At 35.3% G+C, this 15,903-nt stretch overlaps 3 protein-coding genes across 5 annotated transcripts; 2 read left to right on the top strand and 1 right to left on the bottom strand.

Annotated features, from left to right (window-relative positions):
- The first annotated feature begins 2,592 nt into the window (after positions 1–2,592).
- LOC107583348 (pleckstrin homology domain-containing family B member 1-like) lies at positions 2,593–6,813 on the top strand. 2 transcript variants are annotated; one of them, XM_016269529.1, is made up of 6 exons: positions 2,593–2,780; positions 3,733–3,885; positions 3,998–4,100; positions 4,188–4,227; positions 4,327–4,420; positions 5,461–6,813. In XM_016269529.1, the coding sequence occupies exons 1-6, from the start codon at positions 2,744–2,746 to the stop codon at positions 5,595–5,597; spliced, it is 564 nt and encodes a 187-aa protein (XP_016125015.1). In that variant the 5' UTR covers positions 2,593–2,743; the 3' UTR covers positions 5,598–6,813. The 2 variants fall into 2 exon arrangements, with proteins under 2 accessions (XP_016125015.1, XP_016125016.1); XM_016269530.1 differs by having other exon boundaries at positions 2,595–2,780; positions 4,327–4,411.
- Positions 6,814–6,885: 72 nt separating this feature from the next.
- Positions 6,886–13,325, bottom strand: rab6a (RAB6A, member RAS oncogene family). 2 transcript variants are annotated; one of them, XM_016269528.1, is made up of 8 exons: positions 13,056–13,325; positions 11,630–11,688; positions 11,460–11,513; positions 10,361–10,466; positions 9,185–9,296; positions 8,329–8,422; positions 8,010–8,076; positions 6,886–7,848 (listed from the first exon to the last, which is right to left on the bottom strand). In XM_016269528.1, the coding sequence occupies exons 1-8, from the start codon at positions 13,123–13,125 to the stop codon at positions 7,784–7,786; spliced, it is 627 nt and encodes a 208-aa protein (XP_016125014.1). In that variant the 5' UTR covers positions 13,126–13,325; the 3' UTR covers positions 6,886–7,783. The 2 variants fall into 2 exon arrangements, with proteins under 2 accessions (XP_016125014.1, XP_016125013.1); XM_016269527.1 differs by lacking the exon at positions 10,361–10,466 and adding an exon at positions 10,130–10,235 and having other exon boundaries at positions 13,056–13,323.
- A 1,244-nt stretch (positions 13,326–14,569) lies between these two features.
- LOC107583349 (39S ribosomal protein L48, mitochondrial-like) lies at positions 14,570–15,879 on the top strand. The gene is given in 8 exon segments (XM_016269531.1): positions 14,570–14,614; positions 14,700–14,731; positions 14,868–14,950; positions 15,025–15,101; positions 15,103–15,192; positions 15,378–15,480; positions 15,589–15,665; positions 15,801–15,879. Coding segments are annotated over 6 exon segments (435 nt in total). The 5' UTR covers positions 14,570–14,614; positions 14,700–14,721; the 3' UTR covers positions 15,661–15,665; positions 15,801–15,879.
- The last annotated feature ends 24 nt before the right edge of the window (positions 15,880–15,903 follow it).

Genomic DNA, 15,903 nt, shown 5'->3' with positions numbered 1-15,903 from the left:
CTGTTTAGGTGGAAGAAAGAAAAAAAAAACACTGAAATACTTCCAGACCCCTCCGTTGAGCCGCTCACGCAAAAACTCCGCTGAGAAGTGAAGCGAGAACTTTAGTCAGGGGAGCAGAATTCGGAAGAACAGCGCCCTCCAAGTGACCAAATAATATGTTTTGAAGGCAAATATGACAATTCACAATTGTAATGTATGTTTATGTGTGTGTATGTGATACGTTTCCGTTAGAATATGAAGCTAAATATGTACAGACTAGCGTGCAGTAGCCTATTTAACGTTAAGTGTGTGAAATTAGACAAAGATAAAATCTCATTCGTAACTCTCTAGTTATTTCTATAGTCTTTGCTCTTACTCTGCTGCTCTCATTCTATATATAATTGCAGTGATGATAATAAACATTTTATCAACTGTCACTTAATTAAATTTATTATACCTTCATTATCATAAAATACTCACAAAAAGGCCCTGCATGTTGGTGAGATGAGGCCATCTAGTGGTGGGCGTATGTAAAAAATAAAGTGGGACACTCGCCAAATCAAACTGAACAAAGTTCAATATCATAAATTATAATAATTAATTTTTTTTTAAATAATAATAATAATAATTAGCAGTAGTAGAAGTAAGTAAAGGCTCTTTATTGGCATTGATAGTTCCAAGATGAACCTTTAATATCCATGGAACCTTTCCATTCCACAAAAGGTTCCTTATAATGTAAATTGATTCTTTAGAATTTTAAAATGTTTTTCATACTAAGAAAAAATGGTTCTTTTAAGAACTGTTCACTGGAAGGTTCTTGGAAGGCAACCAAAACTGGTTCTTCAATGGGACTGCTGTGAAAAACGTCTTTGGGAACCTTAATTTTTTTAAAGGTGTACAGATGATAATTCCAGCAAAGTTTCAACAAACTGAAATAACTGATCCGTAACAAGTTCCACAAAGTACAAAGAGTGAGTAGCATCCCCCCAAAACAGAGAGGATTTGCTTTCTGTCCCTAAGACTACAATCTGGCACTGTCAACCCAGTCCTAAAAGCTGCCAGCTCTGAAGAGTCGACTCAGGAAGAGACCTTGAAGAAGAGAGAGATTCCTGTTTTCATGAGCCAGTCAGCATGCAGCAGCCCTGCAGGTGCACAAGCTTCAGATCCAACAGAAAAGAACCTCTCACTCACACACATACTGAGAGTCATTCAGACAGCTGGGCTCTCTGAATCTGAAAATGTCTGTCCCATAACTTATATCATGTGGCTCTTCTTAGCAACACATTTGAAAGAGACAAGAAAGCAGATTCGAACCAGAACGCAACTGGTAAAAATTCAAGAAACCAACCACCTGCAGGTCATTAAGAACCAGTTTTTTCCACTGAGTCACTAAATCTACCTCTCTACAAAAACAAACTAATTCACACATAAAATGTCAGTGATCAGTGGAAGACGCATCTGTTCATCATTAATACATTTTTCATTATTCTGAACAGAAAATCTTTAAAAGATTTGTATAAAATCAGAACAAAAATCAACTCATGAACTCATACAATTTAATATAATGGCCACAACTCACCTGTGAGTAATCTTTCTCTATTAGTGCTTTCTTCTGGCTGTATGTCCTGAGGATTAAACACACACACACAGTCAAGCAGTTCAGCACTAATATACCGACAAGACAGACAGAAAATAGCCTGATATGTATTTTAAAAGCAATGTAAAATGTAAATGAAACTGGACCTCAGATCCTCTAGGAAGTCCAAGTCTGTCTGGTGTTAAATAATAATAAGTAGTAATAGAAGTATTGCATTTGGCTATGTATTTATGATATCAATATTAATAATTGTTGTTGTTGATCATTATTTATACTATACGTTTTATGGTCATGCATTGCAATAAAAAGATTTCTAAAAGTACATTTTAGATTTCAAACTGTTTGTGAAAAGGTTGACACGTTTAAAAACAGTGAAAACCAGTCAAATTCACATACCTGGGAAATATTTCAGATTAAGGGTAATTCCTGATTTAGAAAAGATTGCAGTGCCATGCAGTGATGACGAAGTTTCTAATTACAGGTTTCACAGCTTCTGTGATAGATTTGTTTATAGGTCATTGATGGTTTAAAAATAGATAATTGGCTTGATATGACTACTTCAATTAATCAGTGTTTGCTCAGTTTAGCCAAAGGTGTGCATTTGAACATGATGTGCTGTGCCTGTCCACAGAGTTACAAAATCATTCAGAACCTCTTTGTTAGGACATCTCCAGAAAATAAATAAGTTCATAAAAACAATACTTTTAATTCAAATTTAAAAAATGCAAACGGTGTATAATGTAAGTCTGTTTACCCAGAAAGTGTGATTTAGATGAGGGGGCTTCATTATAAATATATGGCATTCAATCAGAGCAAGGAGACAGTTAACAGGAGAAACTGTTAAGACTTAATATACAATAACACAAAATAACATGAAGTAGATATTGAGAAATACAGGAAAGGAAGAGAATATTCCATGTACAACCAGTACACACGGTGCCATAATCTGAGATTACTGGACAAGCGAAGCTTCACTTTGGCCTGTTTAAAGGATTAGAATAAGAGTCATTAAACTATTCCAGCACTACAAAACCCCCTCCGACTGCTGAGACGTCTTACAGTCACTGTCATCACTCACAAACAAAACTCAGCCGGCATATCAAACAAGCACCACACAACATTAGGAGTACAGTTGTTATTCCGGTGGCAGTTGACTGATCAGGCCCAATGGCTCTGCTCAAATCTGGCTGGCTCTGGAGACAGAGTAAGTATACGATTCTTCATTTATATGCTTATATAAAGAGTTTCCCAGTCTTCTCAAGGTACCTCAGAAAAATAGAAGTAGTTGAAGTTGCAACAGAAGATTGAGGAATAATTTGTATGTATATTAAAATAAATAGATAAAATATTATTATATATTATGTATTATTATTATCATTACAAAGACTTTTCCAGAAGGTTTGTTATGAAACTCAGGGCCTGATACTGTTTGCAGTAATCCTCTTACGGTCAGTGTTACAGTAGCCTACAGTACAGTATAGCTTTTAGTTATGGACTCCAGGTTGTTTTATGCTCACCTAGAGAGACTCCAAACAACACATTCATTTTAAAAATGAGAAATCGATGCCGATGGGATTACATTTAAAAAAACAATTTGAACATTAAATCCTCTGCACAAGATAACTCCATGCCTTGCAAATAAGGTGGTTGTTCGATTTTTGAACGTTTGGAATAGAATTCGGAATCAGTGGAGTCGACTCCAGGAGACGATTCCTAGCAAATTTTCCCCATTCTTAAAATAAACAGTGGAATATTATTATTGATAGGATAAATAACAAGTGACCAATAAATATAGGTCTATTCTTCGTTAGTGCACAGTCTAGTATGATATCTTCGGGATGTCTGAGTTTACAATGCTAACTGTGAGGGAAGGAAGGAATAAACTACGACTATTAAACTAATAAACGACTCAGTGGTATTGAACGGATATGTTGATTGAGTGATTCAGTGTTTCACCTTAATGCTGTAGCATACAGAAAGATTGTAGCTACTTTTGAATAAGTCAATGAACGAATCTGAACGTAATCATAAGATTCAGTTCACTGGAACCCGACCCCACCCCTATCGTAATAAACGCAAAAATGAATCTTTAAAAAGACTATGGAAAAGGAGACAGAAATTATTTTTATTATTATTTTATCATTTTTTATTCACAGCTTCAGTCCTCAAACGCTGGAAGCTGAATTGGTGTGACCTGTGGATAGATGGGAGCTTTGTTTTTTACCAAACTGAATCCAGAAGAGACTACGAGGCCAAAGTGAATCTGAAGGCCACCTGTGTGAATGTGAAATCTGGACTGGAGTGTCCAAGTAGGAAGGAACTTTTTTAACCTTTCAGTTGTATTTGGTCATGTAGAAAGTGCATGTGTATGGTATGAAAATACTTGAACACTGTTTTAACAGATAGTGTCTTTGTGAGCAGATGTATGTCCACCTGAGAGTCACCCCCGAGAGAATCTGCTGGTTGTTTTCCTGAGGGATGGTAACATGCTGATCCTGTGTGCCAACAGTGAAGATGAGGCACTGTAAGCCTTGACCTTTGACATTTTACTTAACATATGAAGCCTCACTCACTTTCCTCTCAAATTTATTTCCCTTCTGTCACTTTTCAGGGCCTGGAAACTCACACTCATGGAGGCAAAAATAAATCCTGTGAGTGTTTTCCTTGGCATGCAGAATGGTTTTCTCTGTTTATTAATTTGTAATTTATTTCATATTTTACTCAATTTACATTTCTTTTCACTCTCATAGGTTCTCACATACAATCCTTATGACGATACATACCAGACCATTCCAATTAACAGTCATAATGCGGTTTACATCATGCCAAGTACAGGTAGTGGAGGTTTATACAAACACATCATTCATTCTGTAGAAAGCACAAAGAAAGGGAATGCATTTTACAGCTGCTAAAGAAAGAAAATTAAAGTGATAGTTCACCTAAAATTGGACATTTCCTGAAAATGTTCTTACCCTCAGGACATACAATATGTAGATGAGTTTGTTTCTTCATCAAAACTGACGAAGAAATTTAGCATTCTACCACTTGATCACCAATGGATCCTTTGAAGTGCATGGATCCAATGACAGTCCACTCCAAACAGCTGATAAAAACATCACAATAATCCACACGACTCCAGTCACCAGAAGTGAAAAGCCACATGTTTGTAAGAAACAAATCTATCATTAAGATTAACATAACTTCAAACTGTTGCTTCAGTCTAAATGTGTCCTCTCTCCGTAAATTTGCTTTCTCCAGTGAAAAAGTTATCTTGTCTGAAATATTGACTTTCATAGTAGGAAAAAAATACTAGGGAAGTTAATGGCAACCACCAACTGTTTGATTTCCAGCCATCTTTAAAATATCTTCTTTTGTGTTCAACATAAGAAAGCAACTCATACAGGTTTGGCACGACATGAGGGTTAGTAAATGATGACAGAATTTTAATTTTTGGGTGAACTATCCATTTAATTGATGGACAGGCGTCATGTGGATTACCTGTGGATTAATGTGATGTTCTTATCAGTTTGGACTCATTCTGGCGGCACCCATTCACTGCAGAGGATCCATTGGTAAGCAAGTAACGCAATGCTAAATTTCTCCAAATCTGTTCAGATGAAGAAACAAACTCATTTACATCTTGGATGTCCTGAGGGTGAGTAAACTGTCAGCAAATTTTCAGTTTTGGGTGAACTATTGTTTTAAGAAATTGTGTTGAAATGTAAATATTTCATTTTAAATGTAACAATTTATTGCCACTTTGAAATTCGATTGTAACTGCTTGATTTTCAGTGGTCTTATTGGTTCCCTCTGTGGAATCTTTTCATAAACAAAGAAACATTTAACCAGGGATGTACCTCTAATCCTGATGTGCTTCCCTGCAGGGACTCAGCATGTCTGGGTACACAGAGACTCTTATGATGATAGTTTCAGAGAGCAGATTGCGTTGGGCCTCCTGGCTGGAATGGCTGCAGGTGCAGCGATGCGTTCACTTCTATGGATGCCCTTCTGGTTCTGCTGAGGACCGGTCAGATAGCAGGATGATCACTGGAAAGAGTGAGAGAACAGACTGGAAGAGCCATCCAAAAACCTCAGCCATAGCAAATGATCTTGTTCCTGCATATAAATATGTAAATATGAGAAGAGCTGCAGCTGATTTAAACTCATGAAGTGGTCAATCAGTGTGCAAAGGAGGGATTCTTTTTTCATTGTTTACAGTCTAAAGAAAACAGTCCACTTTTAGCTGCCCAAATTTATCAGGACAGGATTTAGCAACAGATTTTTCTGTAGAATATCAATATACAGTATATATAAAACTGCATAATTCTGCACACAGCTAAATAATGATTGCTTTTTCTTGCTGCTATGATTCTGCTCTTTGTATAATGTACATGTAAAGCTTTGCAAACGTTCAGGATTTTGTCGATTATGATGTTATTTTTCTCAGACATAAGTTCTCCTATCATGATTTCTAAATAGCTCACTAAACACTAAAGCCCTGAATTTATTATTTTCCATTGCATGAGGTTTGGGAGTGATCATCAGACCACTGAATGCTCTTCAAATATGAGGATCTTGAAAAATCTTCTTCCAAGAGAATATGATGCTAAAGTAACAAACGAAAGCTGAATATATTGATCGAGCCTTAGAAATACATCAATAATGAAGGCAGGATTATGAAATCAGTTCTCATGACTGACCAGTAGAGGCAGGCAGAGCAGCATTTGAATTTGGCCTGTTTATGCACGACTATGCTACCTTGCCAGTAGTTATTATAAACTTTATATTGTTGTACAACACTTAGGTTAAAATAAAATGCTGATATTACATATAATCATATAAGATGGCATTTCATTTTTTTCGTGTTTACAATCAAAACTACTAATGTCCTGATTAACAAAGTTATACATTATCCATAAAAATAAAAAAACACTGTTGCTAAATACAAGATTTTATTAGGGACATCTCAAGATGCTGATCAATTTTAGCAGTGCAAATAATGAGCATTGGTTTCAAGCAGTGTCGCCAGATGAAACTGGTTAAAATCCATTTGAAATGTATGAGACCTTTTCAAGAAAACAACCAAACAAAATACACAAAATGCACTACATCTTAAAAACGTTTAGATCAGTCTGGGGACAAACTCATCACTGTACATTTAACAAAAAACAAACGTGGCAGGTGCTTTGGGCCAGAATGTCTAAACGTCTCAGTCTACAACTTATGAAAAATCAAACCGTGTTTAAAAACAAAACAAAGACATTACAAATAAATATTAGGGTTCATGGTTGATTCAACAAATCAAAACAAACCATAACTAGTGTGTCATTAATACAATAAAATCAAACTTTACAATGCTAATAAAAAACAAACAAACAGTGGAAGCCCAATAAAACAAACCATCAAAGGCAACTTCTGCATATTATCTGTTAAACTGGATCTGATACTTCCCTTAATATACATAATAGTTCTTTACAATAACTGCATTTCTCTTTCTTTGACTAAGCTATTGGCTTTCTAATGCTCAAAATAAGAAATTGCATCTGAGAAAAAAAAAAGAAAAAAAAAGACGCAATGCTCGAGTCAACGGAGCTAAAAGCAGCACTTGTTCCTCCCAAATTCCAAAAACATTTGTTTTTACACTTTCCTTTCTTCCTTATGAAGAAGAGACATTAGCAACGTCACAGATGTAACGTCTCATAGCCACATATGATGAAATCTAGACTTGAATATTTCCAAAAACACTCGCAAACATTTCGTCCATCTCTGCACCGTGAATCTGGAACGATGTTTAATGAGTTCTCGCGTATTCAAATCTGGATATCCTTCTCACATCAGTTCTGTAATTTCATTTATTTATATTGTTTTGTTCCTATTCACGTCATTATTACAGTAATAAGTATTATTTCACATAAAACGGAACATGGACAAAAACAACACTTTATAAAGTGTTTTGAGAGTGAAAAACAAAAACACCAAAAAAGGTGTACGATTAACGGAAACAATAGAAAAGCAACAGCACACACATCTACATTGTGCTTTCAAATTTAAAGTCATCGGAGTGGGTCAGCGGGAACAAGGGTGACGGGCAAGTAGTGTTCTACTCCCTCCAGGTGGGCGGAGCTTCTGCGGAATATCCAGAGAGATGCTGTGAGTGCGACTAAGAGTGACAATAAGAGACACGGCACAGAAATGTCGACTGAATCCTCAGCATGAACAGCCGCCTCCGCTGACCGGCTGCTCTGGTGGCTTTTCCAATTTTATGTCGATCACTGAAGGAAAAAAGAATTAAGGAAAAATACAATGTTTTGTAGTCTGTTTACACTGCAACACATACAGATGGACAATCAAATACTAAAACAAGCAATTGCAAGTGTGAAAATCCCAATTATATATGTAAATGTATGCATATATTTGTATTTGTGTAGGATACTGTCCTCTCTGCTCTTGTCTTGTGTGCTCTCCATACCAGGAAGAGCTGCTGCTACACGCCGGAAAAGCTAGACGAGACAAACACAAGCCCTGTTATTAAACTCTCGCACCAGGATCAGAAAAAAACAAGCAGTGTGTGGGTGTATTTGAGATGGTTTGCATTCAGAAAAGTTGATTGATTGATTGATTGATTGATATGAGAGAAATGTACAGCAATGCTGTTTTTGAATAACAACCGTTTTAATAAATCATTTAATGCGGAGTTTGTCAAAGCACATATTTCTACTGTTGATTCAAGTGAAATCTCAAGTCTCACTCACCTGTTTGACATTGTATCCGGCTTTAGCGCTAGTCTCAATAAACATTACATTCAGTTCTTTGGCTTTCCTCTCCCCTTCCTCAATAGAAACTTGCCTGAAATTATCCCCAAAAAACATGTAATTAATATTTCCCTACTGCTGATATTTTGCTATTTTGAGCAGATTAAGAGAGTATTAGTATTACTTTGGGTCATTTAAAAAAAGAAAAGAAAAAAGGTGTTTTTGTCATTAGATACATTTCTATTACTTTAGTACATTTTATGTAATATTGCATAAAATACAATTTAATTGCAGCAATTTTGTGCATACTATCTTAACCAAAGGTTTGGGGTCTGTAATATTTTGTGTTTTTGAAAGAAGTCTCTTATTCTCAACAATGCTACATTTATTTGATCAAAAATAGAGTAAAAACAGTAATATTGTGAAATATTATTACAATTTAAATCACACATTGATATATTTCAAAATGTAATTAATTCCTGCGACAGCAAAGCTGAATTTTCAGCATAATTTCTCCAGTCTTCAGTGTCACATGATCCTTCAGAAATCATTCTAATATGCTGCTCAAGAAACATTTATTATTATCAATGTTGAAAACAACATTTTTGCAGAAACCATGATGCATTTTTTTTTTAATTCTCTGATGAATAAATTCAAAGGAATGTAATTAATTTGAAATAGAAATCTTTTCTAACATTATAAATGTCTTTACTAAAACTTCTGATCAATTTAATGCACCCTTGCTGAATTAAAGTATTAATTTGAAAAAAACAATATATACACTGGTTGAACACCATTTAATAGCAGTGTAACAAACCATGGCATATTGTTTGTAAATGCAACCATTTAAACATACCTTTTATCTGCAAGGTCTGTTTTGTTTCCCACCAGCATGATAATGACATCACTTCCCCTTTCCGTTCTGACATCATCGATCCATTTGGTGGTCTGCTGGAAGGAGTTGACATCTGTCGGGGGTATTTCAGAAACACTGGGTTAATAATCAAGATGAGCCTCAGGGGGTCTATCAGGGGGAATCCCAGGATCATAACCAGGGAGACAACTCAGACAGAAAAAAAAAAACACACGGATAGAATAAGAGGAAAGAAAGGAGGAAGTTCTAAAGCTGGAAGTGTCTCTGTGCTCATGAATCTGTCACAGGAACTTGGTCTGCAGAAAGAGTTAATCTGAAAAGAAATAGAGAAATCATCTCTCATCTACATCAACTAGAATTCATTAGTCTGTAAAATGGTAAATGAACGCATATTCTTTAGTATAAATAAAATATTTTTTAGATGAACAAAAACTTAAGAAAACCACATTTAACAAAACATTTTTAGCAAATATAAAAATGCATTGCTAAAAATAATGGTTTAAAAAAAAATGGATAGACTAGTGAAAATGTTAGTAGGAACTTATTTTTGAGTGCTGAAGGTGCTGAATTAACTTCTCACCACAGCTGCCAAAAATTTATGACTACAACGGACCATCTATTATTTTTAGAAAAATATATAATTTCTGTCTTTATGAAAATGGTATTACATAGCTGCTTTTTGTTTTATTAGCAGCTACAAGTGACACACAGTTCTGTTAACCTTTAAATGTAAACATATACAAAAAGATGTGTTCTCAGTTTTTAACACTGAATTGCAATTGCAAAACAAAAAACAAGTCATAAAAAGACGACAAAGAGAATGAAATCACATAAAAACAAATGATGTGTAAGAGAAAAAGAGAGAGTGCGTTGAGATGACACAGCTTTCCTCTTCCTTAAGTTCTCCGGCCAAGGATCCACACTCACTTGTGATGTCATAGACTACCACGGCAACCGTAGAGTCCCGGATATAGCTGGGAATCAGACTGCGGAAGCGCTCCTGTCCTGCTGTGTCCCAAAGCTGCAGCCGCACCTGGCCAAATATTTTAGCACCAGAGATCCAGCAGAGAGAGAGAGAGAGCGAGAGAGAGAGTGGGGGAGAAAGGGGAAGAGGTAAGAAGAGGGGAACTGGACGCAGAACCGGTCTCAGATACCTACTTGTGATGTCGTAAACTACAACAGCAGCAGCAGAGTCTCTGATGTAACTGGGAATGAGGCTACGGAAACGCTCCTGTCCCGCTGTGTCCCAAAGCTGCAGCCTGATCTGTGTGAATGGAAAACAATCAAAAGAAAAAGGAGGAGAATAAAGGAAAAAAAGGGGGAAAATGAAACATTCAAAGGGAAAATAATAGGAGTGGAATGAAATGTAAGGAATAAGAAAAAGCAAAGTGTACTGAAAAGACTTCTCAAGTTGGGCTAGGGAACGGATTAAGGTTAAGGGTTAAGTTGTGAGTCTTTGGATGGGCTCATGTTAGTATGGGTTATGTTATCAAGATTGCAGATCTTCAGAGTAAAACCTTCCCACTCAAAAAGAACAATTCTTTACAGGAGGAAACATATACATGTAAACAAATAAGAGACACACCAGGGGAAAGAGGCACAGGAGTTTCTCACGGTGCAGTTTATGTTGGGTTTTTACAAACGCATCACAATATAAATGTTCAAATTCATGTTCAACAAAGAAAATAAAAATACAAGGGCTTCCCAAGGCGAAAAATGGGATGTAGAATTAATTTCATGCATAATGCAATTATAATATGTCATAAGAAGAACCAAACATTAATGCGTCAAATCAATTTAAAATTATTTTCTATAATAATAGGAATAGTTAACTACAAGTACAGTAGACTAGATTTAAAGTAGAATGCATTACAATCATTGTTTATTTATTTATTTACTCATTTAATCATTTATTCAACACCATATCAGCAGCAAAGTTCATGGTAAACTCAGTTTTATAAATTAAAATTATCATAATAATAATATAAATTAAAGAAAATTAACACAATGTAACAGCATTGTTTTTACAACAGTATAAAAAAATAGCAATTTGATTAAAATCAATGTTAACCGACTTTAAAATGTTCAATGTAAACCATAAATCCCTCAGTCATCATCAATCAATACTTAGCATCCCAGACATTTACACACTGGTAAAAGTATTATACAAGACTAATATTTTCATGCATTTAGTACATTTAAAATATTGAAAGGCATGTGCATTTACTGTTAGAACAAAAAAAAACATTTTACTTACTGTTCTGTCCTCAAGATACATTGTTTTCGACAAGAAATCGATTCCTATTGTGGCCTGAAAATTAAAAGCAAGGAAACGAAACTTTAAAGGATAAGAAACATCCAAACAACTCAAAGAACATCAGAACATTGTGTAAAGTTGCAGAATGAGTCTGAAAAATATTCACTCACCTGGTAGGTATTATCGAAACTGTCATACATAAATCTGGTAATTAAAGATGTCTTTCCCACTGCAAAATCAAATGAAAAATTAACTTGTTACTATCAAAACATTATCTTTATTACATCCTTGTGAAGTTGTGACCTGTATGCCAAATTTTATTCAGAGACACTTCTGCATCAATGATCATCATTTTTAATGACAATACATTTTCCTAGAAGGAAAAGATCCATCCAGGGACACAAATTAAATGTCTATTTCATGAGTATCCATCCTTTGATACACCTAACATTTGATGTTGTCATGCTAATAGATTTCACTCCAAAATCACAACTTCAAAAAAAACGGACTGAAGCAAATGTCTGCATGAATGCATAAATCTGTCCACATCCATTTCAGATTCACATCAGAATCTTCTCACATGAATGAAACATACAGGATAAAATAGATTGAAAAACTGCATGTGACATGAACACATGCATCAGTATCTATGCAAATATATGCAAACAGTTTGAATATTTGCAATGTTTATTTACTACTCAAATTTTTAGAAATCCAAAAAAAGCAATTTTTACACATCTAGTCTAACTAAAGTAAAAAAAAAAAAAAATGCCACATGATCTTTGTTTATGCTGTATACTGATTTACATCTGGCGTACTGTTGAATTCTGGGACCAGTGATTTTTTCACTAGCATGAATTCAAAAAGAGATTGACAGGCCACCTGTGTTTGGTCCAGATATCTCAGAAAGGAGAATGGATCTTCATACTGAGAAATGAAGTGGTATCTATTAGTCAGTGCTGGTGTTTTTAATCACACTCAAGTTCTCCTAACATTTGAAACGTGAGTGTTCAATAGTTAGTAGATCCAGATAACTTCATGTCAGCAAAACACAGAGTCGAATATGTGAATATCATGTTCACACAGGAGACAGACAAAAATATACTGTGAAAAGAAGTTCAAGACCAGACTTTACATGAAGTAACAGTTGATATTTACGGTTTTGGCTGATGTATGAAGGCTTCAAAACACAAGTGGGTTTTTGACAGGTTTCACTAAATTTGTGAGCAAATTATCAAAAGTATAACCAAATAAGTACACAAATTCCTGCACACACACACTTCTATTTAGATATATCAGATATTTGGCACACAAAAGGTCAGATTATATTATACTACAGAATAATACATCATATATATATTTATTTATATCTTACCCACACACACACATATATATGTATATATGTGTATATATATATATAAAATGTAGCACATATTTTGCAATATAATACACTCACTCAAGATAAACACATTCACTCATAATGTTACATACACACACAGATATTTAAGCAGATAGTCAAACCGTCATATACACGAACACACACTCATGAAGAAAGAGAGTCGGGACCAGTAACGCTAGGTTCGGTTCGACACTCACCGCTCTGTTCTCCCAGAAACACCAACTTGAATTTGCGGAGCGGGTTGCCGAAATCTCCTGTTGCAGACATGCTGCCGGTTCCGCTGGGCCTAACGTGCGTCTGAATGTGTTGCTATAACTATTAAAATGCTCTAAACAAGAAAATAAAGCCTCTACTATCCCTGTTCCTCTAATTCGGTTCGGTTTGAGACTCTCAGCCGCCTATACAGGCCCAGTTCTACGCCGCAACCTAACATGACACTCACAGAGGCGTGATTGACAGCTCAGCTCAGCCTATAGAATTTGAGAGAAAACAAAGACATGCGTCCAATCAACACGTCGTTCTTGTCAAATTAATTACACAGTAGTGGATAATTAATTAGGTCGCACTGAAACTATTCAGATATGATCTCAATACCATTAGTCATATAATTTATTATTTATTTATTAATTTATTATTTATTAATTTATTAATTCACTTGTTATTATTTTGAGCGTTACATTTCATGTGATGTCTTTTCTTTATAACATGTAAATTGAACAGGCTCGCTGAACTGTTTAATTCGCATCCGTATTCAAATGTGATCTATGTTTTTGAGTTCTTAAAACGTATTTGCTTGTGAAAATTAAATTGTTATTTCTGTATGTACTGGACTGAGCCAGCGGAATGTTGTCTATATATGGAAACGAGGCGGGACGCCAAACAGGTTAGATTGAGCTTTGCAAGTGCCACGTCACGTTCCTAGCGTCACTGCCCTGCATCATCGCGTTCCGTTAACCCTTGAACTGTGCAAAGCGGGAGTTTGCCAGGATTTAATTACTCTGTCGCTGCCAATTTTAAGATATAATACAATTATATGCAAATACAAGATAAATTACACTAATGCTTGATTTCTCTGTCAGAGGTTATTTATGATTATTTCACGTACCTAGTGTAGAATAGGTTAATATTAGGACAATTTTGTGAATTCTGTTTTTTCCAATTAATATTTCAACATTACATTTTTCCTAAGCACAGTAATAACTTATAAAATGCTAAAACAAATCAAACTGATTTTAATCGCAAAACTATGTGCCGCTTCTGCTCCAGCAGGCGGCAGCAATGCGGCGAACGAGCGTTAATTCACCTGCTGAAAACCGGGTAGAAGATCGGGCGCAGTACATGCTGTTTTTATACAGTCTATGAGTACATGCGCCTCTCGGAGTAATATTTACGAGTTTTGGCTACGTATCTATAAACTTTACCGCTGAATTAAAATATTAGCGTGAAACAATGAACACTTTACTGAACAAGGTGCAGTATTTAGTTGTTGATGTTTTGCAGCGGTATAAGTTATGCTGTTGACATGAGCCAAGGTCGTACAGGAAGAGCAGATATGAGAGTGTTATATATTTTTTAAAGTTTACTGTATTTACAATCATATTTTTTAGTTTGTGCAATTCTTTTGTTTCAGGTTTTATTTAGGGATGCACGATATATCGGCCACCATATCGGTATCGGGCAAAATTTTCATATCGGTGCATCCCTAGTTTTATTGTTACAGAACACGGGTGCTGGTGTGTGCAGCATCATCGGTTCAGTAAGTGTCATTTTATTGGTAGATAGATCTATCTATCTATCTATCTGCATGTATATTAATCTGTGTTTTTTCTCTAATGTCACAGAAGTCAAGTGTTAACTACACAGATGCTTTTGGGTAAGAGAATATGTTGTTATATGTTTAATTTTCATATATGCGTGTGTGTACAAGTATAGGTAACTGACAGTAATCAAGTGATGAGTGAACAGACAATCATTGACAGTAATCAAGTGATGTTTTTGTGTCTAAACAGGTGTATTACTGACTAACAGACAGTATAGATCAATGCCCACGCGTGGTATTGGAAAATACAGACATCTTCTTCCAAAAGCATTGGCAAGACCTAATGTGTTGTCCATTATCTGTATAAATGTTTTTACTGCCTGTTCTTCTAAATTATTTCTATTCAGCCAAAGAAGAAGAAGGACAGAGTTCAGGCGAAGCAGATCAAAGCGGCGTCGGCAACAGAGTTTGGTATGTTTAATGTGTGTTTCCGGTAATGACATGACTCTAGTGGAACATTATTCTCAGTACATCCACAATCTCTGCAATCATTTGGACATCAAAGTCGATGAAAGGTGGGACAGAGAGAGACTTTTTCCTAACATATTTAGGAAATCCCTATGCACAAAACTAAGATATTTTCTTAAAATCTTGTATTTTTAATTAATTTATAGTTTTTTAAAATCAATTTCATTTTACATCCTATTAATTATTATTATTAGGTAGTGGTGAAATGAATGATCTCATTTATGTTTGAAAGCTATGCCCTGCCTACAAAAAGCACAGAGGTCATGGTGATGCAGGAGCAAGGCACTAAGATGTATGTAGATGAAGTCCTGAAAACCCATGAGCGTGTTGTTCAGGTGAATACTTTGAGTTTGTGTTTGGTCATATGAATTAATTGTATGATTGAATGTAATCGATATAGGGGTCCTGTAGCTATAACAGATTTATTGGTGGTGTGTTTATAGATCAGTGAAATGAAGGTAACACTTTTTCCCATATTTATGGACGTTAGCCTGAGGGGGTGCGATTCTGTGTAAAGCAGGTCAGAAAATTACACCTTACACTTATTGACACTGTTCTTATATTTATTTTAAATATGTCTGGCTGCATTTGACACTTCTGTAAATTTTTATGGTAATTGTTAGGCTTAATTTGTTTTTTTGGGGGGGGGTTCCAGCACACGGAAACAGATTTTCAAGCCCGGTTTAAGACAAGACCTGAGCTTGAGGGACTTCTTGCAAAAATTAATAATTAATAAATTATTTTGAAATAACATATAC

Source organism: Sinocyclocheilus grahami, unplaced genomic scaffold (genome assembly GCF_001515645.1).
Source record: "Sinocyclocheilus grahami isolate Dianchi unplaced genomic scaffold, SAMN03320097.WGS_v1.1 scaffold53.1, whole genome shotgun sequence".
In the NCBI taxonomy this organism is placed as follows: domain Eukaryota; kingdom Metazoa; phylum Chordata; class Actinopteri; order Cypriniformes; family Cyprinidae; genus Sinocyclocheilus; species Sinocyclocheilus grahami.
The sequence above is the reverse complement of the archived record's forward strand: the minus strand, read 5'-3'. Positions and strand labels throughout refer to the sequence as shown.